This window comes from Amphichorda felina (genome assembly GCF_050947745.1).
Source record: "Amphichorda felina strain 45539 chromosome Unknown scaffold_6, whole genome shotgun sequence".
Taxonomy (NCBI): domain Eukaryota; kingdom Fungi; phylum Ascomycota; class Sordariomycetes; order Hypocreales; family Bionectriaceae; genus Amphichorda; species Amphichorda felina.
Window position 1 is genome coordinate 261,314 of NW_028145044.1, and position 16,740 is coordinate 278,053.

Here is a 16,740-nt window from a genome sequence, read left to right on the forward strand (position 1 = left end):
TTCTCCCCATGGGCTCTAATGGCTCCTACAGATGCTGATGGAAGTACCAACTGATTTTTAATAAAATAGTAGGCTACGCAATTCAAATCCAAGCGATGCTATTCCCTAAAGAAACGTACAAGGAGAGCGATTACGCCAAGGAATACCCATCGGGACTGTCAACAAGGATCAGACCATCAGCTAAATAATCCAACGTGCTCAGCCTCCAATGCCTCCTCATCAAGACCAACTCAACCGTTGAAATAGCTCAACCATTGAAATCTGGATGACGAAATGGCATCTCAATTTGAGGGCAGCGGGGTCTTGGCCCGTCTTTCGCCCGAACTCTTTGAAGCGGTTCTCCAGAACCTCGACCTGGCCTCGCTCCTGCAGCTCCGACTCGTGTCGCATGGGATCAGCAAACGATGCCTCGGCCCCCATTTCAAGGCCCTCATCGAGGCCATCCCCGTGACGACAGATCTATCCGCCGAGTCGCTGCGTGATCTCGACGAGCGCGCCTCCCACCCCTGGCTAGGCTGCACGGTCAAGAACCTCACCGTCACGGCCCTGGTGTACCACTCGTGGATGCTGCAGGCCATGTCCTGGGCAGACTCGAGGTGGGGTAAAGTCGGGGGAAGACAACTCACCGACGAGGAGAAGGCCGCGGCGGATGTTAGGGCTGCCAAGGCGAAGGTAGACCTCGAGTGGATGCAGGCCAGAATCGAAGAGTACGATAATCAAGACAACTGGCCTACCATTGCCGAGTCGCTGGCGTCGATCCTGCGCAAGCTGGGACGCCTCGACAGCCTCAAGCTGGACGCGCGTTACGTGCGAGAGCGTGATGATTCTGGCGGGCCTCTACTCGAACTCATCAAGGACATAGACCATCCGATGTCAGTCCAGCCCAGCGTGTCGCGCGTCTTGTGCATAGTTACCCAGGCCATGGTACAGAGCCGCGTCCAGGTGGACTCGCTCGTCATTTATTCCGGCACGGAATGCTGCAACGTGGATGCAGTGGGAGCGGCGGACCAGATGGAGAGACTTGGGGATGCCTTTGACTACGTGACGAGGCAAATCAGGAGCTATTCCCTCAGCTTTTTCACGTGGACGCCCAAATATCCGGGCTGCTATTTTGGGCCGACAGTAGCACCTGTTGAATGCGATGGGCGTCTGGGTCGAGACGACGAGGTAGAGGCCATGCAGCCCGAGACCCCCAACGGCGTGGCTGCCATGCTCATGCGGATGCCGCGCCTCACGGCCATTGACCTCCACCAGTATTACGATTTTGGGAACAAACTGGAGAGGCTCCCTGGGATCTTCTCTATGGTGGCTGGCGTCAGGCTTCCCCTGCTGGAGCGGGTCGTCCTCCGTGGCCTGTTCGCGAACCAGAAGGACCTGCTCGGCTTCCTGGCAAAGCACCCGCTGATCAAGTCGCTGGACCTCCGAAGACTGCGCCTCACTTCCGGGTCGTGGGATGCCGTCTGCGCTTATATCAGCGGTGAGATGCCCAGCCTCGAGCACCTCCGGCTCTCCAAGCTATGGGGTGGTCTCATGCTCAACCTCGACCCCGTAGACGAGCGGTTCGCCGCGTCCATCGACGATGGGGACAAGGACCGGGTGTTGTTGCTCTGCGATGGCAGTAGGTTTGTGCACACACGGGAGATAACGATGGAGGAGATGAGGGATGGGCTGAGGTTCAAGGACCGTCCCCGGGGGCTTAGCCTGAATACACGAGAGTATTGGGATTTCGCCCATACGCTGAAAGTCGAGTATCACTGTTGATTGTTCTCGACTGTTGGTACACGATATCTAAACATGTTAGTTCTGATAACAGGAATTGAGTTGAACGGCAAGGTATTTTAATGCTACCTGATATTATTTCTGCGGCTGTTGACAGCAAAAGGGAAAGAGGTCTTGGTGTTGACAGTTGGAGGACTCGATGGTGTTGCCTCGGTCCCATGTAACATCAGCGACTAGTGCTGACACTGCCGATTGCTGCGTGTAATAGAAACCATAGAACCCAGGTGGATGCATGCACCATGCAGGTTGCACAGTCGGATATGTTGATAGCGGATGACACGGTGGAACGTGGAATGTAGAATGTGGACCTGATTCTTGGTGTCGCCTAAATTGACTCCAACGCTCCATTCTCGATGCGATGATGAACTCAACGTCGCACTAACGCTGGGGCACATCGAAACCTCTCCTCGTACATACTCAGCCCTATAATACCTACCTTATATCAATGTCCTCCCACGTCCCCTCCGACCCCCCGCCGTACACCGAATCGGCTCCGGTCGCAGCGCCTCCTCCTCCTCCTCCTTCTCCTCCGCCACCACCATCAGCGCCCATCGCAGAACCCCCGCCATACGACCATGTGGCCGACTCGCAGCCCCGCGAGCAGCTCGTGACCAGCGAGCTCCCCACGCTCATCCTCGACGGCTGCCTCATCTACAGCGAGACGCAGCCCGACCGGCCGCTCTACGAGCTGAGCAACGCCCCCAGCGCCGGTCGCGGCCCCGTCTACGCCATCGAGAAGCTGCTGTACCGGCTGTCCGCGACGGACGGGCAGGGCCGCATGCACCAGCGCAAGCGCCACGTGTACGACGTGCGCCTGTCTCGCCCCACGGACATGGTCATGGTGGACAGCGTCATGCTGGAGCCCAAGGCTGGATCGCGCCTGGCCTACCGCGACGTGAGGATCATGCCGGGCGTGACGCAGTCGTGGTCGTCGTGCAAGGCTGCGGGCCACTTTGAGGCCGGGAGGAGCGTGAGGCGTATCCTGAGCCATCACCAGAGCGGCAGCCTGGAGTGGAAGAGGAGTGCCGATGGGGCGGTCGTGGCCGTGGAGACGAAGCCGGCGCGTGGGGGGGATGGCGCCATGGGGAGGCTGCCGCGGCTGGAGATGAAGATGGCGCTGGATGCCAAGGACTTGGATCTCCTGGTGACCATGTGGTCGGCGCGGCTATGGAAGACGGCACAGAAGGAGCTGAAGGAGCCCTTTAGCTGGGAACGATGTAAGTCGACTCTACATGGGCACACTCCTTTGACGAGCTCGTTCCCCTTACTTACGTCGCGTCAGTCAAGAGGATTGCCTCGACCAACACGGGGCCAAACCGCACCAGGCTGAGTGGTGCTGGGGCGGTTCGGTGAACGGCAGTGTCGCCAACATTCAACTCTCATCTTCAAGCATCCATCAAAACTCCTGGGTTTAAAGATGCTATCAATTCCCATCTACCATCAGTCGCCAGTCACATGTGGTGGAACATGATCCTGAAAACATCGGGTCTGCTCCGTAGATGACTCAATCATGGTGCAATCCCCACCGAATACGGGATACGATGTCCAACCTTATCACAACACCATGCCTGCTCTTGCGACTTCGGGTCATCCCTGAGTCGCATTTCGATGACAAACCCTACGACACCCCGCGATCCACGCAGCATGAGGCTGGGCGATATTATCAATCCATAGTGACAGTGAGGGGGCCCAGGGGATCATTTACCTACCCATTGGCGCGAGTCATTCCAAGGGCGTACGAATTATCGACTCCAAATTGCAATATATGACTCACTAGTTTACCGCATGGCAGCTGTATTAAATGTATGGGGGAAACTACATGTACTTGTGTGTCTGGGCAATCTGCATCGTCATCTCATTCGTGGTGTTGTAACTGCTTACCTTATAAGTTATACCCATCCACCGCTATCCACCATCCCCTCACTCCCCGCGATTCAAACTGCAACATCATAAATTCACAATGGCTGCCGGTCAACCCTCAACTACCGATCTGCCCACCAGGGCCAAGGCAGACGAATCCACCCCCGTGGCCACATTCGGCGGCCACATGAAGCAAGACTTCCTCTTTGACCCCGAGTGGAAGAACATGAACCATGGTGGGCAATCCTCAGCAACAGGCCCCCCAGGCGCAAGCTGACGCGCCACAGGCTCCTTCGGCACCTATCCGAAGGTCATCGAGGACAAGCTCCGCATGTACCAGCGACGCAGCGAGTTCCGTCCCGACCCCTTCATCCGGTACGAGTATCCAAAGCTGCTGGACGAATCCAGGGCCGAGGTCGCCAAGATCATCAATGCCCCCGTCGACGACGTCGTCTTTGTATCCAACGCCACCGTCGGTGTGAATACGGTGCTCCGTAACCTCGTCTGGAACGACGACGGCAAAGATGTCATCGTCAACTTCTCCACCGTCTACGAGGCCTGCGGCAAGGCGGCCGATTTCCTAGTCGATTTTTTCAACAGCAAGGTAACGACCCGGGAAATCCACATCACGTACCCTCTAGAGGACGACGACATTATCGCCAGATTCCGCCACACGGTCCAGCAGATCGAGGCCGAGGGCAAGCGCGCCCGCGTCTGCATCTTCGACGTCGTGTCCTCGCGGCCGGGCGTCGTCTTCCCCTGGCAGGCCATGGTGCGTGCGTGCCGCGACCTCGGCGTCCTGAGCATGGTCGACGGCGCGCAGGCCGTGGGCATGCTGCGCCTCGACCTGTCCGCCGCGGACCCGGACTTCTTCGTCTCCAACTGCCACAAGTGGCTGTACGTGCCCCGTGGTTGCGCCGTCTTCTACGTGCCGCGCCGGAACCAGCACCTCGTGGCGACGACGCTAGCGACGAGCCATGGCTATGTGCCTAAGAGTGTGAGTCGCATCTCGCCGCTGCCGCCGAGTGCGAAGAGCGACTTTGTCAAGAACTTTCAGTTTGTCGGGACCATTGATAACTCGCCGTATTTATGCGTCAAGGATGCGATTGCGTGGAGAAGGGAGGTGCTCGGCGGGGAGGATCGCGTCATTGACCACCTGTGGACGCTGAACAAGAAGGGAAGCGACATTGTGGCCTCGGTGCTGGGCACAGAGGTCATGGAGAATGCAAAGGGGACCTTGAGGAACTGCGCCATGGCAAACGTCGCGCTGCCCATCTGGGTGGAGACAAAGGGACCCAAGGGCAAGGACACGGATGCGGTCCTGACGAGCGCCGAGTCCAGCGTCGCGTTCCAGTGGTTCCTAGAGACCATGGTGAACGACTACAAGACCTTTATGGCTCTCTTTGTTCATGAGGGGCGGTACTGGATCAGGATCAGCGCGCAGATTTATCTGGACTTGGAAGACTACACCTCGTCGGCAGAGGTCCTCAAGGCGCTGTGTGAGAGGGTCGCCAAGAAGGAGTTTAAAGATGCCTAAGTTTCATGAGTTGCAGAAGGGCGTAGCGATGGAATTGATACAAAAGAAATTGCGAGTTTGTCCGGCCCTAATTCAATTCAACAGTATATGGGCAGGGTTCTCAGAAGATGGTTCTTAACTCTCGGTCGAGGAGAGTCTCGTTGTCGAGTGATAGGATAAATAACCTGACATCAAAATTTTATGTTTCTTTCAGACGCCAATAAGGTAGTGACCGAGATCTTGATTGTCTCGCGCCTTATCTGAGTTATCTTTTAGACAAGCTAGTCTCCCGTTAAGGGTAACGCGCTTGGGCAGGCCTGATGTAGTATTAATTAGTTGAAATGCAGTACGGATACAATGGCCCCAGTATGCCTCGTCAGGGAAATACAATACTATTTTGGAAGAACCACTCAGTCATATAGGTTCGGTCGTTTCGCGGAGAGCACAGACGTTGAAATCAGCCCCGAAGGTTGACATCTGGTAGAAATTCCTTCATCCCGGAGTAGCATCCCCGTTTGCCTCGACTGCAAAATAGCAAGGCCCCCTAGTCTATCCCATTACTTTTTCCGAGGATGAGGTATACATGTTGTGTGGCGAGGCTGACTACCATGGATCGCGATTTACACCGACCGCGGCCAAGCCCGTGGGCATGCGAAGCCTTGGACGATGATATTTCCCACAAGACAAACAAAGTCCTTGTCGGATTGATAAGCTGTTGGGTCGTTTCTGTCCATTTTCATGAATTTTTTTTCACGTTATTTTATTTTGTTCTTTCAGCTCCTGCACGAGACAGGGGTTTGCTCTTTCCACAACCCGCGCGGACGAATGATCACACCGGCTTACCTGTATTTACACGCCTCATCTCCCGATACCGTGCACGCGCATCGGTTATTCCTCGTGATCCCGTCTAGGAGCAGACTTGGCTGCCGCCGGTGGCTCTTACAAGGCTAACATTCGTATCTCGTAAGGCGGTTCAAAACGTTATGGCCCGCCCAAGGCCGCCAGAACCGGTATACCGGAAGCGATAACCGGGAGGGCTAAACTTTTACATTCATCACTGTTGGAAATGCTTCTGTCCACTTCCATGGTTCCCCTCTCCAGATCTGTGAAATTTCATACCTTCTTTTTGGTGGCTTGATTGAGCTTTGTCTCTCCTTTGGCGGTGTCCTGCATCGGACGCGGTATGCTAGAGTCGACTCACGATGAGGCACCCACGCCCTCTGTCGCTCATTTTTTGGAGTCTTCTCGCGCATTTATCTCTAGCTGACGATGCCGTTCCCGTGACGGAGATCGAAGAGTTCAGTCTTCTTGTACGCTAACAACCGCCCCAATCCATCAAACCAACACTCCGTTGACATGCGCAGCCACGATGCGTCGCTGTCGCCATCACACTCGCCGTCGGCGGGATATCCGCCTCTGCGGATTGCGACGATGGGGACGACAAGGTGCAGTCATGCCTCTGCTCCAAAACAAAAGTGTCAAAGAGCGTGGCCAAGTCCATATCGGGCGGCGTCAGCTTCGGGTGTGGCGATACGGCTACGGCGGATCAGTCGAGCGCCTCGGTCATCTTTGAGAAGTACTGCGACCCGGACCTCAAGGTGGACTTTTCGATGCCGGCAAAGGACAATGTCGTCGAGGATTATATTACAGAAATTCCCGGGATGGATGATCTGGCGCCTTGTGCCGCGAGTGGGGTGTCAGGGGTGGTCATGAGAGAGGTCCGTCTCCCGCTCCTTAGGTCTATTCGACCAGCCACGTATTGACCTTGACATCTTCAGACCCTGTCAAGATGCCCTGAACAGGCGAGTCTCCTTGCTCCCTGCGTGTGTAGCAAAGACGGCGTCGCCGACGACGTGAGCAGCGACCTCAGCAAGTCGGTCAAGAGTTCATGCTCCAACAGCGATGATTTGACGGCTGCCATGAGCTTCTTCGGGGCCTACTGCGACATGAGCAATGGCACCACTTCCTTTGCAAAGCCGGAGGGGCCTCCAGGAGACAGTCAGTTGGCTCAGCTAGACTAGACACCGCCCATGGAACATTGCTAACAGCCTCAGTGACTTACCACATCACCGAGTTGGCCCAGTTTCAGTCCCTTCACGGGTGTGCACGAACAGGCCTCTCGTCGGCTGTGTTCGAAGTGAGTCGCTTGGACTACGCCCCCGTTGCAGATGACTAACTAGTACTTTTTAGCAAACGTCTGGGAAATGTCCCCCTGACGAGCAGGGTCTCGCATCATGTGTCTGTCTCAAGTCGGGAATAAAAAGCGATGTTTCAACCAGTCTCAAGGGACAGGTGAAATTCCGGTGCGACTCTAAGACGGCAGACGAGCTCTCCTCGGCCCTCGATGTCTTGGACTTGTACTGCAGCGCCGCCGAGGACGAGGTCGTCCCCACGCTTTTCGAGTCTACAATGGCGTCTGACCCTCCCGAGACACACACGGCTTCCGAGTCGGTCGCCTCCAAGACTAGCTCCTCGGATGAGGACGACGACGGTGCCGGTGGCCAACCTGTCAACAAGACGGCGATCATCGCCGGCGCCGTCGCGGGTGGAGTCATTGCACTTGCTCTCCTCGTCGGGCTCTGCATCTTCATCCGGCGCAAGGTAAAAAAGTCAAACAGCGAGCACCGGCCTGCCATCACCGCCCCTCACGAATACACCGGCACGCCTGAGCTCACGGGGAGCAACCTCAGCGACATGGACTCTACTACGGGCATCGTCGCAGCCGCCTCACCTGCCGCCGAGAGCGATTACTATCCCGGGAAACCAGAGTTTAGCGGTGGCGGATCCGTCGTCACCGGGGTATCGCCACATTCACCGGGCTCCTACAAGCCCTATAGGCCTCCCGAGCTGCAGGGTGAGGTGGCAGCTGCTGAGATGCCGTCGACGCGGCCAGTAGCCGAGATGCCTTCATCCGAGTCCATCGCCGAGATGTCTGCCGTGGAGGCACCGCATCACGGCAAGGAGCGGCCCGCGAGCCCGATGGTGTCCAAGTATAACAAGTCCTTTGGTAGGAACTCGCCGGCGACGGTCCGCGAGTCGAATGCAACTTCGCCGCTGTCACCCATGCATACGGGAGGGTCAAGTGCGTCCAGGTGGCGCCAGCCAGAGGCGGCGGGCGAGGTCTTTGAGATGGAGGCCAATCCCGCCCACAGGAGTAATTGAGGGGCGGGATAATGTCACGTTTGTACTGCTTTGGGTTCGTAGGGTTCGGGTCGGCGGCGTTTCGGGTGATGGGTGACGAGACATGGAGTAAGAAATCTACCACCTCAGGGGCGTATCTGTTACATACCTACCTATAAATTTAACGTATGGACCTATGACTTAGACTATAGTCTTTCCAGTAAACTACTTAGCGTACCATTTGGTTTTATATGTATGAGCGGCAGGCTTGCACGTAGTGTCACCGTGACATCGCCGGATGGGACATGTTGCACCGTGTCACACGTACTCTTGTCGATCTGGCAACGCAACATATCAACGTACCTTGCTTGCGGTATGAGAACCCAACTGCACAGCACATTCCTTTGTCGCCTTCGAAAGATTCGTCTCCAAAGTACCAGGTGCGTGTGGTATGCAAAATGGACCTCGTCCCGTGGGGTGGCGGGCCAACAAAAGCAAAGTCGACACTCGAAGAGTACGGCCGTCTGGCGACGTGTGAACGCAACTAGGTCGGTCATTATAAATTCAGCGTAACCCATTCATGCTCCAATTCCATTGACTACCCCGTCTGACTATGGCGGAGTATCACCAGGCGGCTCCGCAGTCATCTCTTTTGAAGCCCACGAACCAGCCACGTTAGCTCCTCATGTCGACGAGACGGGTGGTTTCGCCTGGCTCGGCCGTCCCTGCCAAGGGCGCGCTTCGATTCCTGTACCAGAGAGCCTTGGAGGATAACATCGACTGGAAGGCTTCTGCGTTTTGGCAAAAGTTCTTTCAGGAGGAATTTCCATCCCCCGCATACTCTGTCCTCTACCAGCAGAGCCCAGACGAATCAAAGCTGATGGTCGACATCATGGTCCTGAATCACGGTCACAATAACGGTGCCGTCGCCGTTTTAGTGGTCCAATGCACACAGGAGGGCGATGCCGATATCAAGCGACTCGAGAAGGCCACCCTCGATGCCGCCCAGAGGTACCTCGACCACTCCGGGCGGAGACTTGTGTATGCAATGTCCACTTCCCATGTCCGGGCTCGCGCCTGGTCAGTTCAACATTCTCCATTGATGAAGCTCGAGCCGCTATTTGGGGCAGATGCTGGTTGCCGAAACGAATATGTTGATGCCGGGAGTTCCGATGGCTACCTGATAAGCAAATGTTGTAGCTTTTTAAGGGGGGAAACCGGTCTCGCGGAAATTATGGGCGGGCATGTGGAAAACTATGTGGAAATTGACGAGGGTGTATACTTGCCCTGGGGTGTCAGTTGATAGACTGGATTGCCAAAGACCATCATCCTCTGGGAGTAGACCGGGGCGTTGTTTGCCATAGCCTGAGGCCAGTTATGTACGTATTTTGGCGGGATAGAACGAGATGGCTACATTGGCATGGAACAAACCTCACCCAGGACCCAGAGAAGGATTACAACACTCGATCTCTAGAAAATACCGTGTACTGAATATAAATAGGTAAAGACATTCGCAAAGTCCGTCATGTAAAGTGCAAACGTTCGGAATGTGAATCCTTCTAGGGTAGGGCACTGTGGATGTGACAGCCGAGGTCCTCGATTTGATGGCTGGGATTAAAGAGTCTACTTTTAGAGTTGAACAAGTGAATGGAGGTCTGAATTTGAACATGAAGATCGCAGTCGCAGCGTTGACGAACTCTTTATCGTAACATTGAATGGCTGAGCTCGTCAAGCTGAGTGTGGAGAGCTGGTGCAATTGAAGCTCCCGTTTCAATGGGGAGCGTCGGCTGATCATCGGCAGAATATCACCAGGTGAAGCAGGAACCATAAAGAGGTCCGTGCGCTGTTGCTGCCCGGCAGGCGCTATTATTGTTGCTGGTCCAAAAACAGTGCAGGGAATGATGATTTGTTGCTGTGGAGGAGCACCAACCGTGAAGCTTTCATCTTGGCGGTGATCGCGACCAATCTCTTCCTAACCACAACTCACCGCATCCAGCCTCGACATCCACAACGCCCCCGACCGACTCGACCGGCGAGTCTAGCGGGCTGAAGGCTGCCATTATTTGTTTCCTTTGTTTGTCTCACAATCTTCTCCTCTAGTCGGCGCCCCCGAGGAATGACGAGGCCCGCGCTGGCCACGACATAGGTAGTCACCCACGATGGCCGCTGCCGATGTGGACGCAGGCTACATCGCAGGCCATCTCGGCCTCGACGAGCCTGTCATCACGAGCCTGACGACAGATCCCACCGCTGAGCTAGTTGCCACGTTGCTGCAGGCTGTTGCGGCCAAGGCGCACGAGTTCGACACCCTATATGCCGACAAGCTGCAGACCGACATTGAGCTCGAAAATGCCGTCCGCAGCTCCGAGTCACGGTCGCAGGCATCGAAGGCGACTGCTGAGAAGGCCCTCAAGGAACTTGAGGAAGCGCGACAGAAGCTGAGGGAGGAGGGTAAGTTTTTTTTTACCTTGTGCTCAGTTCTTCCGTCGCACCCGTGGGTCTAACCACCGAATTTGTAGAAAACAAGCGCCAAACGGTCGAGAATGAGCTTCAGAACCTCAGGGCCAAGGATGCAGGACACGATGACGAGATCAAAGCCCTCCATGACAAGATCGAGACTCTTCAATCGTCGAACCGCACCAACCTCAGCATCATCGAATCCAATAACAAGCGCGACCAGACCCTGTCCGAGGAACTTACAAAGCAGCATCAGAGGAACGTTGAACTGTCCCGCGAAATTTCATCTCTGCAGCAGGCCGAGCAGAACGCCAAGGGTCAGCTCAGCAGCGCCAAGTACCGCGAAGAATCCCTCCAGCAACAACTCGATCTGGCCCGTCGCAACAGCGAGTGGCTTGAGACCGAGCTCAAGACGAAGAGCGATGAGTCACTGAAGTACCGGAAGGAGAAGGGTGCTCGCATCGCCGAGCTCCAGCGCCAGACCGAAGACGCCAAATCCGAAATCGATGCCCTCAAGCGCGCCGACCAACAACTACGCGACAGACTTAGCTCGATGCAGGCAAAGGCAGACGACGCTCTCGTCAAGCTGCAGAAGCAGGAGGGCACCTTTGCTACGACTGTGGAGAGCTACAAGCACGAGTTGGAGGACCAGCGACGACTGGTGGACATGTCTAACCAACTGAGCAAGAAACATCAGGAACGCGTTCGAGACCTCGAGAGCGAGAAGGAGCGTCTCAAGGACAACTACGAAGGCGAGCTTCACCGAGTGCGTCTGGAACTGGAGCAGGAACGCCAGTCTGGCTCGGAGCTCGAGGAAAAGATTCGACAGCTGGAGGGCGAGCTCGACGAACTCCATGTCCGTGCTGAGCAGGCTCCTCCAGCCCCCTCTGCCCCTCAGACCCCGCGAGCGAATGGGTCCTTCATGCCTCGTGCCTCATCACCGTTTGCCACTCCTGGATCGATCCGAAGCAAATCGGCCATCACTGCCACGCAGGCCATCGACCAACTATACCAAGTCAAGGCGCAGCTGGTCAGCGAGAAGAGAAGGAACCAGCAGCTTTCGGAAGAACTTGATGGTATGATGGCGGCTCTCGAGGCCAAGGCTCCCGAAATCCAAGACCTTCAGTCCGAAGCCGATACTCTGCGAAGCGAGATTGCGAGAATGTCGGAGCTGTCCCAGCAGAGCTTCGAGGAGCGCGATGCCGCGAGGAGGGCAGCCAGGAAGGCCGAGTCTAACCTCGCAACATCCCAATCCGAAGTCAAGATCCTGCGCAATCAGGTGCGAGACCTGGGTACACAGACCCAGTACCTCGTCTTCAATATCTATGCCTTGGAGAAGGGAATGGATAAACTGACGGAGGAGGAGAAGTACCGCCTTCAGCAGCTGGAGAGGGGCGAAATTACCGAAGGAGCGCTTTCCGACATGTCCGACACCCACCAGTTCATTACAGAGAGGCTTGTTGTCTTCAAAGACATCAAATCTCTGCAGGAGAAGAACGAGGAGATTCTCCGCATCACACGGGAGCTTGCGGAGCAGATGGAGAGTGAGGAGGCACTCGCAGCGAAGCATCAGGCCAAGGAAGACCACGATAAGGTGGTGAAGCTTCAGCAAGAACTGGATCACATGGCAGAGGAGGCCAAGTCTATCAAGAACACTATGGAGAGCTACAAGATGGAGCGCGACATGTTCCGTCGCATCCTGCAGCAGCGCGGGGCAGGAAACGACGAATCATCTCTCATGCGGGCTTCTCTGGACGGCAGCCAGAGGTTCCCCCTCACTAGTATTGAGCCTGCTGAGCAGGTTGAGTCTCTGAACGAGGCCCTCCGGAAACTGCAGACTGAGTATGACGGCTTCCGCGATGCCCAGGATGGTGTACGACAAGACCTGCGGAACCAAATTGACCATCTTACCGCCGAGAAGAACTCGCTCCAGACGGACAAGATCAAGCTCCAAGGCGAGGTGCGACTCGAGTCGGAGCGCAGGGAGATGCTGCAGAGCAATTACGTTGCACTTCAAAGCGAAAATAGCGAACTCCAGAAACGTAGCCAGGCTCTGTCGGAAACCGCTGCGAAGCAGGATATCCGCACGCAGCAAGTTGCTGAGGAGCTCATCGAAGCCAAGGGACTGCTAGACAGCATGCGCAACGAGACCGCAAATCTTAAGGCCGAGAAGAAGTTATGGAATGACATCCATGGCAGAATGACTAAGGACAACGAGAGCTTGATCGAGGAGAAGAACAGGCTTAACAACATCATCTCCACACAGCAATCTCTCGAGAATGAGCGCTCTATGTCGGAATCAGAGGCTCGCAGGAAGGCTCAGGCGCGAGTCGAGACGCTGGAGCGGGAATTGAGTGACACGCAGCGGAAGCTTAACAATGAATCTGAGGAGACCAAGAAGCTGCAGCTGAGGAAGGAGTACGAGTCAAAGGAGTCACAGAAGCGAATTGACGAGCTCATGGCGAGCCTGAGCCAGCTTAGGGAGGATCATGTCAGCATCAAGACGAGCAGAGACCACCTGCAAGCTCGGGTCGATGAGTTGACGGTGGAGGTACGCAACGCGGAGGAACGCGTGGGCCGTCTGCAGCCACGCCCGACTCCACGACCTGGTACTGCCGCTGAAGGTACCCAAGAACTCGAGGCCGAGATCCAGGATCTGAACAACGAGGTCTCGGATCTCAAGCGGGAGCTAGACATGGCTAAGACTCACCTCGACAATGCCAAGGCCCAAGCTGAGCAATACAAGGAGTTGAGCCAAAGCAACGAGGAGGCATTGGAGGACCTGCGATCATCTCAGGAGCAGTACCAGCAGGAGATGGAGGGTCTTGTGGAGGAGAGGACTGCCAAGATCAAGGAGCTGGAACAGCGAATCGAAGACATGTCAGCCGAGCTTTCCCGGTCCAACACGGAGCTGTCGACGCTCCGGGATTCCCAAGGAGAGGTGGCGCGCCGCTTCCAGGACGAGAAGACCATCTTGGAAGAGGAGGTCACGCGACTCAAGGAGGATAGCGCCAGGCATGTGGAGGCGGCGCGGTTCCACCAGCAGGATCTCCGCGCTCAAGCCGATATTGCCACGAAGGCGCAGCATGACTACGAGCAGGAACTTGTCAAGCATGCGGAGGCCGCCAAACTCGTCCAGCAGCTGCGCAACGACTATAATACACTCAAGAGTGAGGCAGCGTCTCTGAGGACCGAGGCTGAGTCTGCCAAGGTCACCCTGGCCCAGAGCGAGGGCTCCTGGGAAGATCAGCGTCAGCGCTTAGAGCAGGAGATTACCGAGCTCAAGGCGCGCAGGGAAGACGTTAATGCTCAGAACAAGCTTCTCCATCAGCAATTGGAGAGTCTCACATCGCAGGTCAACTCCCTACAGCAGAGCCGTGGAAGCAATGACGATGGGGACGAGGCGATGTCGCCTATTCCTATGGGCGACGTTAGCGAAGGACTTCGTGAGCTGAACAGCTATCTCCGACGCGAGAAGGAGATCCTCGAAGTCCAATACGACCTCAAGTCGCAGGAATCCAAACGACTTCAGCAGCAACTTGAGTACACGCAATCCCAGCTTGACGAGGCCAAGTTGAAACTTGATCAGGAGCGGAGCCAGGCCGCACAGAGTGGCAGGACATCCACGACGCACAAGGACCTAATGGAGAAGCTCAATGAGCTCAACCTGTACCGGGAGAGCAGCATGACGCTCCGAAACGAGAACACCAGGCTGAAGGATCTTTTCACAGAGAAGAGCAAGGCAGTGGAAGAGATTGAGGCTAAGGTCCAGCCCCTGGAGGCTGAGATCGATACCCTCAAGACCCAGAAGTCCTTCCTGGAGGAAGAAATTAAGCAGGTACAGGAAGACCGTGATCGCTGGCAGAAACGTACCGAAGGCATACTTACCAAGTATGGCCGCGTCGATCCCGCCGAGATGGATGGTCTGAAGGAGAATGTTGCCAAGCTCGAGGCTGAGTGTAGCTCATTGAAGGAGGCGGAACAACCTTTGAAGGATCAGGTGGCGGAGTTGACGACTACGCTCGAAAACGAGCGGAATCACTGGCAGACGACCCGTGGCAAGCTTACTGAGCAGTTCAAGGAGCGTTCAAGGAAGCTCACTGGAGACAAGAACGACGCGATCCAGCGTGCCAACGAGCTGCAGGAACAGCTGGGCCAGAAGACAAACGAGCTAGAGGCTGCCCAAAAGGAGGCGGAGGAATCCACCGGCCAGAAATCGGAGCTTGAGAAGCAAATCGAGAGCTTCCAGAAGCAGGTGGAAGAGCTTCGCCAGCAGGCTAGCGCCCAGGCTGCCCAGACCCCACAGGATACCCAAATCACCATGTCCGATGCTCCGTCTGCCGAAGCATCCGTTTCCGCAGATATTGTTGCACAGCTGGAGAAGCAGCTTGTCGATGCCCGGAAGGAGTTGGAAGCCCTCAACGCCCAGAAACTTGGTGCTGAGCAGCAACTCGAAATGCTTCGATCCGAGATGGAGGCTGCCGTTGCTGAGAGAGACGAGACTATCCGCCAACTCCAAGAGGCCTCTGCAGAGGAGGGAGAAGCCCAGACCAATGGAGAGCAGCCCGCAGCAGCAGCTGAGCCTGCCGAAGCCGCCACCAACGGCACGCAGGACAATGCTCCAGGTCTTTCAGACGAGGAGCGACAGGCGCTGGAGGAGAAGATTGCTGCTGCTGAGGCCAAGGCCGCGGAGTTTGAACAAAAGGCCAACGAGGTCGAAAGCAAGATCCAGCAGACGATCAAGGAGCGTTCAGACCGCATGAAGGACTCCCTCAATGCGAAGCTTAAGGAGAAGCGCGCACAGATGGATGAAGACTTTAAGAAGAAGGAAGAAACCCTCAGCCTCAAGTTTGAGCAGGAGAAGGCTATCTGGCGAGCGGAAAATCCCTCCGCTCAACCAGCGGCTGTGGCTAAATCTGGCGACGAGCAACCTCCTGCTACACCGAAGCCGGAGAAGCAGGACGCCCAGGAACCACAGACATCGAGTGCCCCCCCCGACCTATCACAACTGGATGATGCGGCTGTTCGCCAATTCCTGTCCACCAACGCGACTGTGAAGAGCATTGTGGCTGCGAACATCAAGAGGAAGGTGGAGGCTGAGCAGGCCAAGGCTAATGCAGAGCTGGAGTCCAAGATCTCTGCTGCTAAAGATCAGGCGCAGATGCTCGAGGCCAAGAAGTCGACTCTGCGCATCAACATGAGCGAGAACAAGCTGAGGGCCGCCCAGGCGAAACTGGGCGTGGTGGAAACGGCGGCCAAGGAGACCCCCCAGAAGCCTGTGGTCGAGGTTTGGGAGGTTGCAAAGAAGGCAACGGCTGCCCCGGCGGCATCAGCAACTTCTACCCCCGCGAGGCCACCGCCCCTACGCCAACCGTCGACCTCGGGAGCCCCGGGGGCACCAGCTTCTCCGGCTGTCCCGACCCCTAAACCTATGGGCACACCTGCTGCACCACCACAGGCACAAGGAACGCCCCAGGCAGCACCTAGCACTCCGGCGAAACCTGCTACGCCCTTTGATGCCTCGACCAACGCATCCAATAAGGATGCCCCTAATCCGTTTGCGCCCAAGACTGAAACCGAGGCGTCTACAGAGCCGGCACAGGCCCAGCAACAGCCGCAGCAGCAACAACAACAACAGCAGCAGCAACAACCGCAGCAGGGTCAAGCTCAACCTCAGGTTCGGACAGGCCTACCAATGCCCCGTGGAGGAGGTCGTGGTCGTGGAAACTACGTCCCGCCAGGGCAGAGGGCTTCAACTGGTGGCCATGCCTCCGGACTTCCACAGCCGGGACGGGGCCGCGGAGGGGCTCGGGGTGGTAGAGGTGGAGGCAATCTGAACCCCAATGTCTCAGAGTTCCAGCCGGGCACCAAGCGGCCTCGTGGCGACTCGGAAGCAGCGGGCGGCGCGAAGAGGGCGAGAGGGTCTCACTAGATTCATAAACTATATCTGGCTACATCGTTTGAGGATAGGACGGGGATCGCTTATTGTATCAATATGAGGGGTTCTT

The 16,740-nt window shown here is 56.3% G+C and overlaps 6 protein-coding genes across 6 annotated transcripts; all 6 read left to right on the forward strand.

Moving 5' to 3' along the window:
• Window positions 1–273: 273 nt before the first annotated feature.
• ACO1O0_005901 (uncharacterized protein) lies at window positions 274–1,761 on the forward strand (the record flags this gene model as incomplete). Its single annotated transcript, XM_083195308.1, has 1 exon — window positions 274–1,761. The coding sequence occupies one exon, from the start codon at window positions 274–276 to the stop codon at window positions 1,759–1,761; it is 1,488 nt and encodes a 495-aa protein (XP_083048324.1).
• A 463-nt stretch (window positions 1,762–2,224) lies between these two features.
• On the forward strand, window positions 2,225–3,132 carry ACO1O0_005902 (uncharacterized protein; the record flags this gene model as incomplete). The annotated part of the gene is made up of 2 exons (XM_083195309.1): window positions 2,225–2,996; window positions 3,062–3,132. 2 exons carry the CDS (start codon window positions 2,225–2,227, stop codon window positions 3,130–3,132), a joined length of 843 nt encoding a protein of 280 aa, XP_083048325.1.
• A 607-nt stretch (window positions 3,133–3,739) lies between these two features.
• Window positions 3,740–5,176, forward strand: ACO1O0_005903 (uncharacterized protein; the record flags this gene model as incomplete). Its single annotated transcript, XM_083195310.1, has 2 exons — window positions 3,740–3,875; window positions 3,927–5,176. The coding sequence occupies 2 exons, from the start codon at window positions 3,740–3,742 to the stop codon at window positions 5,174–5,176; spliced, it is 1,386 nt and encodes a 461-aa protein (XP_083048326.1).
• Window positions 5,177–6,357: 1,181 nt separating this feature from the next.
• ACO1O0_005904 (uncharacterized protein) lies at window positions 6,358–8,317 on the forward strand (the record flags this gene model as incomplete). Its single annotated transcript, XM_083195311.1, has 5 exons — window positions 6,358–6,465; window positions 6,520–6,873; window positions 6,934–7,153; window positions 7,210–7,292; window positions 7,346–8,317. The coding sequence occupies 5 exons, from the start codon at window positions 6,358–6,360 to the stop codon at window positions 8,315–8,317; spliced, it is 1,737 nt and encodes a 578-aa protein (XP_083048327.1).
• A 643-nt stretch (window positions 8,318–8,960) lies between these two features.
• Window positions 8,961–9,806, forward strand: ACO1O0_005905 (uncharacterized protein; the record flags this gene model as incomplete). The annotated part of the gene is made up of 2 exons (XM_083195312.1): window positions 8,961–9,359; window positions 9,777–9,806. The coding sequence occupies 2 exons, from the start codon at window positions 8,961–8,963 to the stop codon at window positions 9,804–9,806; spliced, it is 429 nt and encodes a 142-aa protein (XP_083048328.1).
• A 628-nt stretch (window positions 9,807–10,434) lies between these two features.
• MLP1 lies at window positions 10,435–16,664 on the forward strand (the record flags this gene model as incomplete). Its single annotated transcript, XM_083195313.1, has 2 exons — window positions 10,435–10,726; window positions 10,795–16,664. 2 exons carry the CDS (start codon window positions 10,435–10,437, stop codon window positions 16,662–16,664), a joined length of 6,162 nt encoding a protein of 2,053 aa, XP_083048329.1.
• Window positions 16,665–16,740: the final 76 nt, after the last annotated feature.